The sequence below is a fragment of the Lepidochelys olivacea genome (genome assembly GCF_965140295.1).
Source record: "Lepidochelys olivacea isolate rLepOli2 genome assembly, chromosome: 9".
Classification (NCBI taxonomy): Eukaryota; Metazoa; Chordata; order Testudines; family Cheloniidae; genus Lepidochelys; species Lepidochelys olivacea.
Genome location: NC_140419.1, coordinates 26,972,342 through 26,988,828, shown reverse-complemented (window position 1 = coordinate 26,988,828; position 16,487 = coordinate 26,972,342). Strand labels below are relative to the sequence as shown.

Below are 16,487 nucleotides of genomic sequence, written 5' to 3'. Positions count from 1 at the left end.
TGAACTGAACTCCATGGGGCTCTGTACGTGAGCATCTTCACATGAGGAAGAACTTTCCCTAGTATTTTCAGGGACCCACTTGAAGTTACAGGGACAAACTGTAAAGAAGAGAGGTGTGGTGCATTTTCTGTAGAGCCAGTGAGGCTGTCAAAAACTCTGTTGATTTTTCTCTGCAGAGAAGGATGAGAGGACATGCCAAGGCCACTGGTGAGGATATCACACACTACCCTCTGGTTTTAAAATGCATGCTCCTTGAGTCACGGACCTATTATTTGTTTTGACACAGTACATGTAGTGGAGTGTCATGTACACTAATAATGCTATCCAAATATTAGATACCATCAGTCTAAGAAATACTGCAATGAATATCCTGTTTATGTCGCAATCTGATTTTGATCATTTAAAGTTTAGCCTTAGTTACAAGCAATCAGTGCTCTGTAACTGTACATATGTTACTGAACTGTGGGAATTTATTGCACAAATGTTCTGAAAGTTCTACAGTATTTCCTGAGGGGCAATCAGACTTATTTTCTTGATCTCATACTGCCCTCCCCATCTCAATAAATAAATTTTGGGCCACTGTGAAGTATTATTGATTTAAGGCCAGTCAGTAATTCTTGGGAGGCTGCCATTAGCTGGGCAAAAAAAGTAATTCTTCTTTGTTTACTTGAAATTCAGACCTAATGAACTTCTTCACAAAAACATCCAGTTTAAAAATAAATAATTGTGAACCTGGGCCTGCAACCTTCATGTACAATATAATCTGAAATTAGTGGTACTTTTTTGGTGTGAGACAGGTCTATAGGTCTTATAGTCAAACTTATTTTTAAACATACCAAAAAAAAAGTTTACTGTTAGTTTTCAGTGACAGTTGATCTTTACCTAACCAAATTTGGCTATTCCTGATTCACTATACAGGGCCAAAAGTTTGAGTGGTGCCAACCTGACCTGTAAAACTATTGATTTATTTGCCTTAATTTTTGTGCACACTGTCTATCATGACCAAATTTTTGCACATGCAAAAACATTCAAACTTTTGCTTGCAAACTGAATTTGTGTGAAAATAAAATTAAAGGAGTGCAACAAACCAATATGCATATGAAAATCAAGCTTGAAGATAAATAGCTGAGGGTTTTTTTCATGTGAAACATTTAGTCATGTAAATCAGCATATGTGGATATCTCAGAGTGAAAATGAGCCCGCATATTTTGAAACTGAGGGGTAAATTATTCACTGGTATAAATTAGCTCAACTATATTAACTTCAGTGATGCTGTGCCAGGCTACAGTAGCAGAGTATTTATCCCTGATTCAGAAAATACATTCAACACTTTTCTACAACACTGGAGTGCAAAATAAAAAGCTTTGGAAGTATTAAAATGTTTTCTGCTCTAATAGTGTAAATTGTAATAACTAAGACAAATATTTAATATGGGGGACTAGTTGGTCATTAGGGCTAGGATTATATTTGTCTGTGTGTTGCATTTATTTTTAACTGTTAACTTGATGAATGTTTCCTTGATCCTTAGAAAACTGAAATTAATCTGGCAATAAAACATACAATGGTTTAAACTTTCCTTCCATCTAAGGATCTCAAAGAACATTATGAATATTGATGAATTAATTCTCATAACACCTTCAGGAAGTAGGAAAGAGTCATTTTGCTTATTTTGATGGGGAAACTGAGGCACGGAGGTGGGTTGATTTACCCAAGGTCAGTGAATGAATGAGAGAAATGTCGTCATAACCCAGATCTCCTGACTCCTAGTCTTGCGATTCAGCCACAAGGCCATACATATCCTCCTGCTGTGAATATTTCATTAGTATTAGGAAATAGTAGTAGTTTTAAACATCTGTTTACTGAATTCAAAATCTTTTTAAAAGATGCTTTCAGCATTCTCCAGCCATTTAAAAATAAATATGATAAGTAAGCACACCAGAAAATTTCTGGCTACTTACGGCAGCGCACATAGTCAGATTTGAATAGGTCTCTGCAAAGAAGAATTATTTCATTAGTTTTTTAGTTGACTCAGAATAAGTTTTGCAATACTTTTCACTTCAGTGAAACTTCCCACACAGCAAGCTCGGACAATTTGCCCTGTACTCTTGAATAATTAACTATCTTTGCATGATATGCAAAATAAGCTGAGACAACTGTGCTCAGTTGCACTCTAGTAAACCAGAAGCTTTCATCTGGTCATGAGTGAAGGAGTGTCTACTAAGACAGTACTCATTCCACAAAATGGTAAGTTGTAATCTTTAGTGAGTTAGACTTTCATATTAAACTGTTACAGTGTTGTACTCTTTAAAGCTTATGACAAAATGTTAAAATTTTGTCCCTTCAATAACAAAATTTAAAGATGTGGCAAACCATATAAAAACAACTAAATGAAGAGTGCACCGCATTCTGCCTTTGTGTTACCTGTACCCTGAATATTGCTCTGAAGCTGATCAGTAAGTCTGTTTACAGGATGTACATGGAACAATGGGGCTTTCAATATTTTAACTTTTTTTTTTCATTCAAAATGTGAATGCTTATGTAGTATGCAGTGATCTGGTTGCTTAAACTTTTTTATTTTTAAACAAAAGGTTTGAGTTTGTTCCTAATTGTTTGAATTGTAATGGCTAGCTAAAAGCAGTATCCGGGGTTGCTTTAATCAAAGTCAATAACTTGCAGTGATTCTATCAATATTTTTTATAAGAATCTATTAGTACATGATATCTGTGTATACATTTTTGTTTCATATAACTACTTTCTCTCATAGCTTTAAAATAAGTTTTGTTTGTTTTTCTTGCTGCAATAGAGTATCTTGCTATCAGCTACCCATATAATTCAGTGACAGATTTTATATATTTTAGACAATATAAACAATAAATATACAAAACATTTAAAATAGGAATGTCAGAGAGAGAGCATGTAACTATCTTAAGGACCATGTGTATAGCAGATTTTGAGACAATGTAATTTCCCTTCTTAGGAAGTGTTAATTGAGACTTCATTGAACTTAAATTGTAATCTAATTTCTATTTTTCTTATATTTCATTTTCCCTCCATATGTTGTCAGTGATGTGCTGCCAATATTTTAATAATGGGCTCCTCCAAAAATTCCCTCCTTAGCCTGTAATAAGAGAATCTGTTAATGTTCTTCCCCATTTAAATAGAAAGAATTTCTCATAACTGTAACCTATGAAGAAGGCAAAACTGCTTGGCAAACAAACTTTCACTGGGTATACTCTAGCAGAAATGTTTATACTTGTTCCTGAAAAATATATGGAGTACATTGAAGATACAGCACAATAGTCAACTTGTGTCATTTGGGGAATATAGAAGCAGCCTTCCCCCAGATTTGTCCCACCCCAAAAGTTGATACTGGGTGCAATCTACTGCATTTAAAGGCAAAGCAATGTTTTTGAGCCCAAGGGCTAATTTGCATTTTGTTGGGGAGAGGTGGGTGAACTGCTTCCCAGTCCTCTCTGGAATTTTAACAAGGGTTCTTTAGCCCATCGTGATATATTTTATTCTGAAATCTAAAAGGAGAATAATAAACAGTTTTAAATAACCAAGTAGAAGGTGAATAAACTGTGGATGTTATTCTCAATTAACCTGGGTAATTTGCCTTTTTAGAGTTATTTATATTATCAGGGAATTAAAATTGTAAATGTAATTATTTATAGATAGGCCTACACTAAAAAGGGATGCTGAACAATGTATTTTCACAACTTTGCAAAGTGAGTGAATAAGCAAAATTGTGTGCTTATATTCCCTTAATAAAGCATTTTCCTTAGCATGCAGCAATCAAATAGTTACATGTTGGCTAAAATACAGAAAACATACTACGCTGAAAGTTCTCCAGGACAGGAACTGTCTCGCAACTTCACCGCGCTTGCCAGAATGGGACTCTGGGCACTCTGTCATACAAATAATTAATTATAATAAAACGCCATACAGAGAGCTGAATAGATCTCTGGGGTTTACTTGTAAAATGTTTGCTACAAAAATTGTGAACTGATGAAAGTTTACAGATTACACCACTGAAATTTCACTAATTTTATTCTGAACTTGAATTTAGCTAATGTCTTTTCATTGACTTCAGTGGGATTTGGATCTGGCCCTGACTCTGCCAACATTTGTGAACTTTGGATTTAATCTGTTGAGCATTGGCTCGTATTGTGAAAAACAGACAAATAATGTTATGGTCTATGAAACTGCAAGTTCCAAGATCTCCATTTCTTCAATGTTGCCTCTGAATTCCTGAGACACGCACATGTAAACTGCAGTACATGCTGTAGCTACCTTATTTCTTCTATAAGACTGTTTCCATGTAATTCTGACAAACAAGATTATCATTAGTTTATTACTGTGAATATATAAATAGCAAATATTCCTATTGGTTAACAAACAAGTTTGTTGCTTTTTTTTTTTTTAAACCACCATGACTAATAGAAACTTCTTCAGAGCAGAGTTATACCAGTTGCTCAATCCTGTACTGCTGCTTCATTCCTTACTTGGGCAAAAGTCCCATTGGAAACGATGGGATTTCTGTCTTAGTAAGCAGTGAGTAAAATGTGGGAGTAAAGCTCCACAGGCACAAAAGCAGATGATTTCCAAAAAATGCTGTTGTGAGACAGATTTTACTTATTTGTATTTTTTCTCTTCCCCCTCCGATCGCACTCCCTCCAGCCCAGTGCTGTGTAAGTATAACATAATGCTTTTAGTTTACACTGGTAGTGTAATGGACACTAAGAATCAGAATCACCTTTGTGCTCTGTCTTCTGGGAGACTCTCAGGAAAATAAATGTTGTCATACAAAATCCCGAAGTCCTTACTCAATTTCCTACTGAGGCAGAATTCTCTCTGGATTTCATCTGTATGTTTTTATCATTGTGTTTTTACATCTCTTTGATACCAAGACCTTAAACTTTTTTGTTTCAAGTGTTTATAAGACACATTTTTTGCAGAACTGGAAATATTCATTGTGATATCAAAAAATAAAATAGCACCGTAATTGTCATTGTATTCTTATTATTGATTTTACTTTTTTAACTTCCCAGGCTGTGAATAAGACAGGTGACTGCCTGGAGATGGATAACACCCTGCAAAAGTATTACCTTTCTACCATGTATACCATTGAGTTCATTTTTGGCATCATCGGAAACAGCATTGTTGTCTTTGGCTACATATTCTGCCTGAAAGTTTGGAAAAGTGGCAATATTTACTTATTTAACTTATCATTATCAGACTTTGTATTTCTATGCACACTTCCAATGTTGGTGACAAGCTACTCCAAAGGAAAATGGATATATGCTAACATTTTGTGCAAAAGCAACAGGTTCATGCTGCATGTAAACCTATACACAAGCATCCTTTTCCTTACTTTTATCAGCATTGATCGTTATATGCTCATTCAATATCCTTTCAGAGATCATTTTCTACAGAAGAGGAAGATAGCTGTTGTTTTCTCTGTTGCCATATGGATCCTTGTTATACTTGAACTGGTGCCAATAATCACCTTCATAGAATCTAAAAATACTCCCAGTGGTAACCAATGTACAGATTATGCAAGTTCTGAAAATCCAAAAGAAAACCTGATCTATAGCATGTGCCTGACTCTTCTGGGGTTTGTAATACCTCTGTGTGTTATGTGCTTCTTTTACATGAAGATGGTTATCTTTCTTAAGAAACGTAGAGAGCAGCTCACAGCTGCTCAGCCCCTTGAGAAACCTCTTTCTTTAGTCATCCTAGCACTGGTTTTCTTTTCACTATTCTATACTCCATATCACATAATGCGCAATGTAAGGATTGCCTCCCAAATGGAATCCTGGAAGTTATCCGTGTGTACTCAGAACATCATCAACACCATTTATATTATCACAAGGCCTATTGCATTTTTAAATAGTGTAATGAACCCTGTCTTTTATTTCCTAATGGGTGATCACTTCAGGGAGATGCTGATGACTAAAGTAAGACAACTCTTAAAAAGGTTTACACCCACAGCAAATGAAGCGATGACAAGGCACTCGGACACAGGAACACCCTGAGGAATAAAGAACCCTGGTTTATGGGACAGCTTTTACTGCTGTATATCGAGGCTTTATGTAGCGAGCTTCATTTAGGGTTGGTTAGTACATACAAAATGAAGCCATTACTAAGCAACTGCATAATAGACCTTATCTTACTATCTTTATTCAGGCAAAACTCTCACTGGCTTCAATAGCTGGTTATATTAATAAGGGTCACTGGACTGGACTGGACTAAGTATTGCTATATGATAGAAGAATATAATATTTATGCACTTGTCTGTTTTTAACTTAATGGAAATCTAATGTCTTGATGGTGTCTGTCAGAGGGCAGAGAAAATATATGCAGTGGTGTTGTAGCTGTGTCGGTCCCAGGACTTTAGTGACTAGCCTTGCAGCTGGCCTGGCAGACATATTCCACATACTGACCGAGGGCTGACCTTACGCACCTGTGACGTGTAGCAGAACTAGACCCCGCACTCAACATTCACCCCATGGCCCTCTCTTTGTTCTTGTTTCACACTGTTTCTGTGTGGCTACAGACCATTCACCTTTAACAGTAAGTGGCTGAGCCACTTTCAATTCTTGGTTGAACTGTGGAGGGAGTGGTGCATCCCAGGATGGGCTCAATAGTTTTATAATAAATTATCATATGTGTGGGTGTTTGGTATTTGTTGAATAACTAAAAAATGGTGAACCTTGCTTTTGGCGCCCAGGTATTATCGGGTACCTGACTTGGGCTAGAGAAGTCCAAATCTCAAGCCAGACTTCACTTTAATGCACTCCACAGGATGATGAAGTACTGTACATAAAAAGATGGTTCCTATTGGGAACCAAACGGCCTGGTTTAGGATATGGCATCTCGCTGTTGATAGTTGTGGACCCATAAAGCACTGGGGCTCTAAGAGTTGTTATGCAAGACGAGTTAAATCCTTATTGTAGTATTCCTCGGGTGACGCTCCAGTAAGTAAGAACATCAAGGTATGGCCCAAAGTTTGTTTTATTTTGTCATCTGATATAGTTTGTGTATTTTTAAAATTTGTTTTCTACCTGCCTGACAATAAAACATGCAGCATGTAAAGTTCAAAAACCTGTTTTGCTTTTAATATGTATGTTCCCACAGCTTCTTCTGCATTTCTCAGTACACAGTACAATCCTGTAAACTGAATAACTCAGCATGAAAATTGAAATGTTTTGAATATGAAGTACATTTGGACACTATTGTCTGAGATCTCTGCCTTTGTCTCCTATTTGACACATTTGAATATTTCAGACCAGACTTTCAATGGGTGTAAATGTTAACTTACACCAGCACAGGATCTTACCCTCAATGCCCTGTTAAGTATCAGAGCAGCAAATTGCCCAACCATCTACCCTGTACATTGAACTGAGCTATTTGGTTTGAAATTCAGCAGGACCATGAAACTGTTTTCACCCATCCTCCATCAGCATCTCCCATAGAGTGTAATTTGGGGGAGAAAGGGTGGCTTTTGATCTCTGAGCAAAAACTCCATGCTTTATTCATTCACATGGTGTTCTTAAACAAGTTTCTTCTGCAGAAAAGTTACAAAGTAAATTTCATCTAACAATTTCAACTTACTTAGAAGCATGAATTAAGCCTTGCAATAAGCCTGCGAGGTAGATAATCATTTCTGTTTATAGATAACCCATTTTACTAGCTGCCACAAAAAACACACTCTGAGAATCTGCGGTAGACAGGTAAAGAGAAGAGGAAAGTCTGGTAAAAAGGAAATTTTTTCACAATTGTTATCTGCAAAGCACACTGTGGGAAAAATAACTTGAAGACTGTACAGTCCTCATTCATAGCAAACTCTAGCTGAACTTGATGCTCCCTTGCAGGTGAGATAGTAATCTGCATTCCACTTTAGTCTGCTAATATCGTAGCTTTTTCAATATCATCAAAAGAAAATTGGCTTCTACAGCCAAATGAGACCAATAACAAGGAACATAGCTATTAGAGATGGAATCTAATCCAGCTCCAGCCAGGGCAGGAGCTTTTCCCCCCTACAGTAAGTTTTCTAGTATGTATCACTGATCCTTCCTTCCCATTCTAGGTATGAATGTTTTTATAGATGACAGGTGTGTTTGCCATATTTGAAAGAGTTCTTTAAAATAAAAGTAAAATACATATTTTTAGCATAGCCCCTGTAAACTATATACTAAGTGTTCACTGCATTATCTTACAATATTTGCACTCTAATCCAAACAGGTTTTGATTTGAAATGAGTAATGTGCATAAAACCTCCATTTCTACACTAGTTTGTTTTCTGCATAAAACATCAATGTTGACACCCACTGATTTTGTAACAAATCTGCATAATCTCAAATCACCTTGTCAGTGAGGAAAAAGATCCATCATATGAACTATGGCAGCACTGCATGCTAGCCTTGATACAGATAAGACTGCTTGCATTTTCATTATCAAAGTTTCCTGTTTTTGTTTTGGTTTTTTTTAAACCACAATACTTAAAACTAAGCAGCCATTATTCACTTGAGCCTGGAACTTGACATAAAACATGCTCAGACCAAAGGACAAGTGTTTATATGCAAAATTCCAATAATCTGGTTAAATGTTACATTTTAAAATAGGTATTCATCCATTTTAAAAGGGGCTTTCACAGAAGGAAAACACTCAGATGTTAGGTTCAGGCATAGATAACACTTGTTTTAATATAAAAAAGTTATTAGCATCAGTTAGGAAAGACACTTGGTTTAAATAACGGTTTTTTCACTTCTCCTCCTGACTAGTCCAGCAATAAAGTCTAAGCACAACACCTGTACAACTTCTCATGAGACTTTAATTTAGTCTGTGCTTTCACATGTCTTGCAAAAGATGGGTTTGTTCTGAGATGCTGAGTGGCTCCTGCAAGCTGCTGAGTGCTTTCAACTCTCTTCCTCCGACTTTCCCCCAAATCATCTCTTTCCAGGGGAGTTGAATGCATTTAGCTGTTACAGATGCAATAAGTAAGCCACAGGACTAGGACCTAAAGCGCTGTCCACACATAAACTTGCCTTGGTTTAGTTAAACCAGTGCAAACCCTTGCATGGACACTCTTATTTCAGTTCACCTTGAAGTGATTCCTAAACAGAATTAGCCCTGGTTTAAAGTAAACGAGGAGTGCCTCTGGCAGTGGTGTAACTAAATTGGTTGAAAATCAAATCTTAAATTAGACCAGTGCAACTTTGCCTGTAGACCAGGCCAAACTCTGCAACATGTTTTACAGTCTCATAAAAAGAAATCCAGGGACAGGTTTAATAACTGCTTTATTAGCAAAGCTGCTGCAGCCAATAGCTTGTTGGTAGACTGACTAATAGCAGCAATGAGCTTCTCAGGCTACAACATTAGGTGAGCTGGAATACTTGTGGCACCTTAGAGACTAACCAATTTATTTGAGCATAAGCTTTTGTGAGCTACAGCTCACTTCATCTGAATGCATCCAATGAATTTGCCTTTTCTTTTTGCGAATACAGACTAACACAGCTGCTACTCTGAAACCTGTCATTAGGTGAGCTGTAATTGATCGGAGTTTGCAGAGCTCCTCCACTGAGCCTCCCTCCTGAGTGTCAGGCTGCTCAAACTCTGCATAAAGATACAGAATAATTACTACTAACTCACATTGGTAATTAGCTTGACTGGAACTAACAAAGTCTATAATTAAGAGTGGGCTGTTTCTTCAGACATGGGGAATTGGAGGCTGAATCAGAGGAGTCCTACAGAGAAACCCTAAGCTTTGCCAGAAGGCTTAGGTGACATTTAAGATTTTTCTGGTGGTTGTTGTTGCTGGTATGAATTACCAATAAAAACCAAACCTCAGGAAAGGTGCCGGTATGGTCTGTATCTGATGTATTCAGATGGTTTTTAAAGCAGGATGTGGACTTCAGTTGTTTACACAGTATTAAGGGACTCCACGTTCAACAGCAGTAAATGTACTCTGAATGATCTATACAGCTCACGGAACATTGCCTTGCACCTGTTGATGCAGGGCCATAATACAATTTGAAGGTAAGATTTTATTTCCACCCCATAACTAAACCATTCTCACTTGAGGCTTGTGCATGCCATAATCAAAAATGTTGTTTTCAGGGTTATTTAAAATGTAATCCTGACTCAGGTTTCAGGGTTTCTGCAACCAGAGGCATGCTGATTCAATCTCATCTAAATCCAAAAGAATGAAACAGATATAAATGATTACTTTGCCACTACATTGTTGTGGAAGTCAAGCTGTTGGACTGTTTTTACCAGTAGTTTAAAATGAAACCTAAGTAACATCCTGGAAATAGTTGATTCCCATATCAACCTTAACGCTGCCCACTTACTTTCACTTCACCACATAAAATTACATGACAGTGCTAGCCACGGAAAAGAAGTGTAAGTCTTCCCTGTTGTACTTATGAACTATTAGGATGACAGACTCTGCACCTGCTTATTAATTTTTCCAGTAGGACTTAAAGACCCCCCCCTTATCCTAGGCACTCTACAAACACCTGGTAAGAAACAATCCCTGCCCCTAATAGCTTTCAAATTAAATAGACAAATAAAGGGTGGGTGAATGACCTCACCACACATTAAGCTGGGGGTGGGGTGCGTTGTCTGGCTTGTCGGAAAATATGTGTGTGCCCTGTTAAGAGCCAGAAAATGACTTGCTGTGGCAGCTTCATACCTGGTCAGCCTGGGGATGCTGACCCTTCTTCCCCCTACTCCCCCATGACCAGAAAAAAGGGGGAACTATTTATGTTCATGCCAGTGCAGAATAAATCTCTTTTGCCAGTCTCTGGCCCAGGCAGAGCAGTATCAACACTTCCACCCATGGAGATAGTTAAATAGCAGGTTTTGTCATGCTCCACTGTGGACCTTACGCTAGTCGCTCCTTTCTAGGAGGTCTGGGAAGGAATTTATCCTTTGCTACCAGATTGGCCAAGGCAAGGTGGGTTTTTTGCCATCCCCACAGCAGGCTGGGGGCTTAGTTGGGGCAAAAAGGAAATGAGGGTTAAGTTATGATGGCACAACTCATTATGCAAGTGTGGGGTGGATGGCCAGATACTCTGTATGGAAGAGATACAGTGATCAGATAAAATGGATTGGTGGAGGTATTCTTTAAAGGAGTGGAAGCTGGGGTGGGGGATAGAGGAGGGAAGGGCCTCAAGGCTTCTTTCACTGGTACAGCAGGTACCCCTTCTCCTTTATAGGCCCCTTAATGCTCATTCAAGGGGAAGTGGGGGGTGAGGTCCCAGCAGCAGGTTGGCTGGGGGACCAGGATGGGTAAACGGGGAAGGCGGACAGCAGCCCCACCTAGCTATATGTAAATGATTATGGAATTACCTGCAATGTACTTCATCTACTGCATACTCCCAGATATTTAGCAATAAAGGTGTAGCCTAATTAAACCATGTCTCAGTGTCTCCTGTGCTCCTGGCATAGCCAGACAATGGAGGCATGGATGTTAAGTGAAATAGAACCTCCTCTCCTGAGTGTCAGGCCAATGCTCTATGCATTAGAGCAGGGGAGGGCACACTACAGCCTGCAGGCCGGATCCGACCCAATCAGGCCTGCCGGATTGCCAACCCCGTGGCGCAGCAGGGCTAAGGCAGGCTTCCTGCCTGCCCTGGCCCCATGCCGCTCTCAGAAGTGGCCGGCACCACATCCCTGAGGCCTCTGAGGGAGTGGGGGGCAGAGGGCTGTGCGCGCTGCCCTCGCCTACAGGCACCGCCCCCTGCAGCTCCCATGGGCCAGGAACAGGGAACTGCAGCCAATGGGAACTTCAAGGGTGGTACCCACAGGTGAGGGCAGCATGTAGCAGTGTCGCCTGCCCCACCCCACCCCCAGGAGCCACTGCCGGCCATGCTGGCCGCTTCTGGGAGCGGTGTGGAGCCAGGGTAGGCAGGGAGCCTGCCTTAGCCCTGCTGCGCGCCACTGCCACCCCGAAGCCACTTGAGGTAAGCAGTGCTGGGCTGGATCCTGCACCCCGAATCCTTCCTGCACTCCGCACCACAATCCCCTGCCCTGAGCCCCCTCCTGCACTCTGCACCCCCTCCTACACCACGCACTCCCTCCCACACCTCAACCCCCTGCCCCAGCCCCACATTCATGGCCCTGCATACAATTTCCCCACCCAGATGTGGCCGTTGGTCCAAAAAGTTTGCCCACCCCTGCATTAGAGCATGCTGTCATCTACCTTTCTAGCCATAAGGTATTCTATTATCTCAATAAGCAAATGTAGGGTATCAGAGTCCATCTGGTCAGTATATTCAGGGTGGACAATGAAAATCTGATCTCTGGCTTTTGAATAGAGCATGTCATCTAGTGAAGGTGATCTAGTGGAGTATCTAGCTTTTAGTGAATAGAAAAGAGACTCTTTTATAGGCTAGATGTGAAGGACAATATTTGAGATGATACAGCTTCTGGGCCAATAGTATAAGAGTGGGGGTTGCCCTGGTCTCCAGCCCCTAATCAGTGTAAAGTTTGTGTTTTACAGGCTAGCAAGGAGTTTTCTGCAGCTTTAATGGGAGACTGCAGGCTATCACTGACCAGTCAATGGTCAGGTGCAAAGAGTCAGAGTAAACGTGAGCATTTGCTAACTTGTATGTATGCACAATACATAAAGGATATCGAAAACTCTCCTGAACTGTGGTCAGTCATCCAGACTGTCAGGGTACTCTGACATGATTTTAGACTTATAAGGGTTAGCCAGATTGGATTGACTGGGATGATTTGATGTTCAGCTGAGAGCATAAAGCTCAGAACAAAATGGGTAGCAAAAAACTGAAGAATCGGGCCACATCTCATGCAATTTTTGAGACACAGTATTAAAATGCAATGGGACCAAACAGCCTGGCCTTGGTGTTTTCAGTCTTCTTGACAGGGATTTTGAGACTGCGGGTCCCTCTAGCTCAGGATTTGCTTTCAGGAAGTCCCTTAACTTTTTCCATGGTGGTGAAGAAGAGTCAACCATTTTTATAGCTGAAGGCAATTCCCACTTCATGACAGATCTGTTTCATTCGTGCCTTTTTATCTAAAAAAATAAGCAAACAAAGAACCCCACTCCATTTCTATACTTATGTCAAGGATTCCAGTAGTTTTCTCTTTAAATGTCAGATTTTCTGATTTCTTAACTGCTTTTTCTCCAGATTTTAGACAGCATATACATATTTCCATTAATGTTTGAGATTTTTGCATTTTGCTTAACATTTTTACCAATTTGTGAACAAAGTCAATTGCACATGTGAATATTCAGAGAAAACAAAAAAGGAATATTTCTGAAACATATTGTTGGTTTTCATTCAAACAAATGTTCAAAGACTTTTTTGTAGTATTCTTCCTTATGTAGCAAATAACTACACAGACTTTTGTATTGTGCTGGGACAAAATTCTACACACCAGCTTTTTATGTTTATGAAAAGATTGTGTGTATCTATCTATCTACCCATCCTCTGACTACTAGAAGATGGGACTGGACGACAGAGGATGTATCACTTGCTAAATTGTTCTGATCTGTCACTTCCTCTGAAGCATCTGGCACCCGCCACTGTTAGAAGAGAAGATACTGGGCTAGATGGACCACTGGTCTGACTCAGTATGGCCAGTCTTATGTCGTACAGACTTCATTTTCCATGGCTGTCAAATCAAACTGCTCTAGAATACACAAATTCATACTAATAGTTTTGTTTAATATATGCTTTTTTCAAATTAGTGGGAAATAAATGATCAGATCTCATTGTCATGGTCACCTTCATAGATTCAGAAATAGATTTTGTTTCTTGATGAAGTTTTTCTTCTTCTTTTGGAAGCCAAGGTGTGGTGTTCAGTTTCATTTTTAAAACAAGGGGTGATACATTTTCTGTTATAACGAGAAGAGTTCAATGTCGCCATGTCTGCATGCTTCATTTGCATAATTGCCAGGTTAGTATTTTTAGCACAATGAGTCTGTTCAGAATCTACATCTCAAAGAAGCTCAAATGAGTGAAAACCGTAGGGGTGCGGTGATGTACTGGTTTACATTTGCTGCTAAGGACTCCCTACTGTGAGGGGAAAATAAACAAAACCTTCAGACTTCAGTAAATCACCAGAAACCGGCTCATCCAACATTCAGATCACGCAGCTCATGCAACATCTCAAACAAGGATGTGTACACGCAGAAGAAAAGTAGATTAAGGCATCCACAACAATCATTTGAAAGTGTCTCTTTCATTAGGGTATATTAATCGCACATTTTAAGTTGCAACATACTTTTAATGAAATTAATAAGAACTCTCTGTTCTGCCATCTGGTCTTAGCCTACTGAAAATACCCAAGTTGAGAGTTGCCCTTGGATAGTGTACTTAATGAAGTTAAGCCGAATGGCCCATTTAAATTTGTTCCAGCCTACTGTTTGAAATGAGAATTGCTACAGAGTAAACTCTTTCCAACTACAATAGCATGAACTAAGATTTACAGTGTATATTGTTCCTTGCCTGTACGGTAATATGGAGAAGTTTTTTTAAAAAAAATAGGGCTTGATTCTCACACCTATATACATCAGGAGCAACTCCACTTGAGTTAGAATATAAGAATGGCCATACTGGGTCAGACCAATGGTCCATCAAGCCCAATATCCTGTATTCCAATTGTGGCTGGTGCCAGATGCTTCAGGGGAGTAAACAGAACAGGGCAATTTATTGAGTGATCCAGTCATCCAATCCCAGCTTCTAACAGTCAGAGGTTTAGGGACACTCAGGGCATGGGGTGGCATCCTGACCATCTTGACTAATAACCATTGATGCACCTAGACAAATTGGAGGATTGGGCCAAAAGAAATCTGATGAGGTTCAACAAGGACAAGTAAAGAGTCCTGCACTTAGGAAGGAAGAATCCCATGCACTGCTACAGGCTGGGGACCGACGGGCTAAGCAGCAGTTCTGCAGAAAAGGACCTGGGGATTACAGTGGACAAGAAGCTGGATATGAATGAGTAGTGTGCCCTCGTTGCCAAGAAGGCCAACGGCATATTGGGCTGTATTAGAAGGAGTATTGCCAGCAGATAGAGAGAAGTGATTATTCCCCTCTATTTGGCACTGGTGAGGCCACACTGGAGTATTGTGTCCAGTTTTGGTGCCCCCACTACAGAAGGGATGTGGACAAATTGGAGAGAGTCCAGCGGAGGACAACGAAAATGATTAGGGGGCTGGGACACATGACTTACGAGGAGAGGCTGAGGGAACTGGGGTTATTTAGTCTGCAGAAGAGAAGAGTGAGGGGAGAATTTGATAGCCTTCAGCTACCTGAAGGGGGGGTGTGATGCAGCAGGGAGTGGGGTGGATATGACCTGGGAATGTTGCAGGGGAGTTTCTTTGGGGATGGGAGACTTCCCTTGAGGGAAGATACCTGAGCCTGTAACCTGAGCCAGGAGTGGGATTGGGGCGAGGTGACACCTTCTGCCCAGGAAACTGGACAAAGGCTTGAGGAGGAGCTGCAGGGGAGGCTGGGTGAGATGGCTGGAGGGGTTTCCAATTATGGGGGAGTTGGCTGGGGAAGAGGAGGGAGCCCCAAGGCTGGGGTCTAATCTCCCTGCCCCGCAGAAGGGCCTGACTAAGAGATCCTGTTTATGCCTGCAAGCTCTGGTTTGAACTGTGTTCCTGTTTTCTCTTATAAACCTTCTGTTCTACTGGCTGGCTGAGAGTCACAGTGAATCGCAGGAAGTGTGGGTGCAGGGCCCTGACTCCCCTTCATGCTGTGACAGTGGATTCCAAAGGGGATGGAGCTTGGCTATTCTCAGTGGTGGCAGATGACAGAAAAAGGAGCAATAGTCTCAAGTTACAGTGGGGGAGGTCTAGGTTGGATATTAGGAAACACTATTTCACTAGGAGGGTGGTGAAGCACTGGAATGGGTTACCTAGGGAGGTGGTGGAATCTCTATCCTTAGAGGTTTTTAAGGCCTGGCTTGACAAAGCCTTGGCTGGGATGATTTAGTTGGTGTTGGTCCTGCTTTGAGCAGGGGATTGGACTAAATGACCTCCTGAGGTCTCATCCAACCTAATATTCTGTGATTATATCCTTATCTAATTCTTTTTTTAACACAGTTATACTTCTGGCCTTCACAACATCCCCTGGAAATGAGTTCCACGTGTTGATTGTGTGTTGTGTGAAGTACGTCCTTATATTTGTTTGAAATCTGCTGCGTATTCATTTCTTTGTATGACCTCCGGTTCTTTTGTTATATGAAAACGTAACTACTTCCCTATTCATTTTCTCCCCGCCAGTCATGATTTGATAGATCTCTATTGTATCCCCTCAGCTGTCTCTTTTCCAGTTGAACAGTCCCAGTCTTTTTAATCTCTTCTCAGTGGATGTTCCATACCCTTCATTGTTGTTGCCTTTCTTTGTACCTTTTCCAATTATATCTGAGTTTTTTGAGATGGGATGACCAGAACTGCACACAGTATTCAAGGTGTGTGTGAAGGGTTGGGTCACAGAAAC

General features: G+C 40.3%; 1 protein-coding gene across 1 annotated transcript; it reads left to right on the top strand.

Moving 5' to 3' along the window:
• The first annotated feature begins 2,193 nt into the window (after positions 1-2,193).
• Positions 2,194-7,060, top strand: SUCNR1 (succinate receptor 1). Its single transcript, XM_084638666.1, has 2 exons — positions 2,194-2,244; positions 5,052-7,060. Exons 1-2 carry the CDS (start codon positions 2,242-2,244, stop codon positions 6,036-6,038), a joined length of 990 nt encoding a protein of 329 aa, XP_084494792.1. The 5' UTR covers positions 2,194-2,241; the 3' UTR covers positions 6,039-7,060.
• Positions 7,061-16,487: the final 9,427 nt, after the last annotated feature.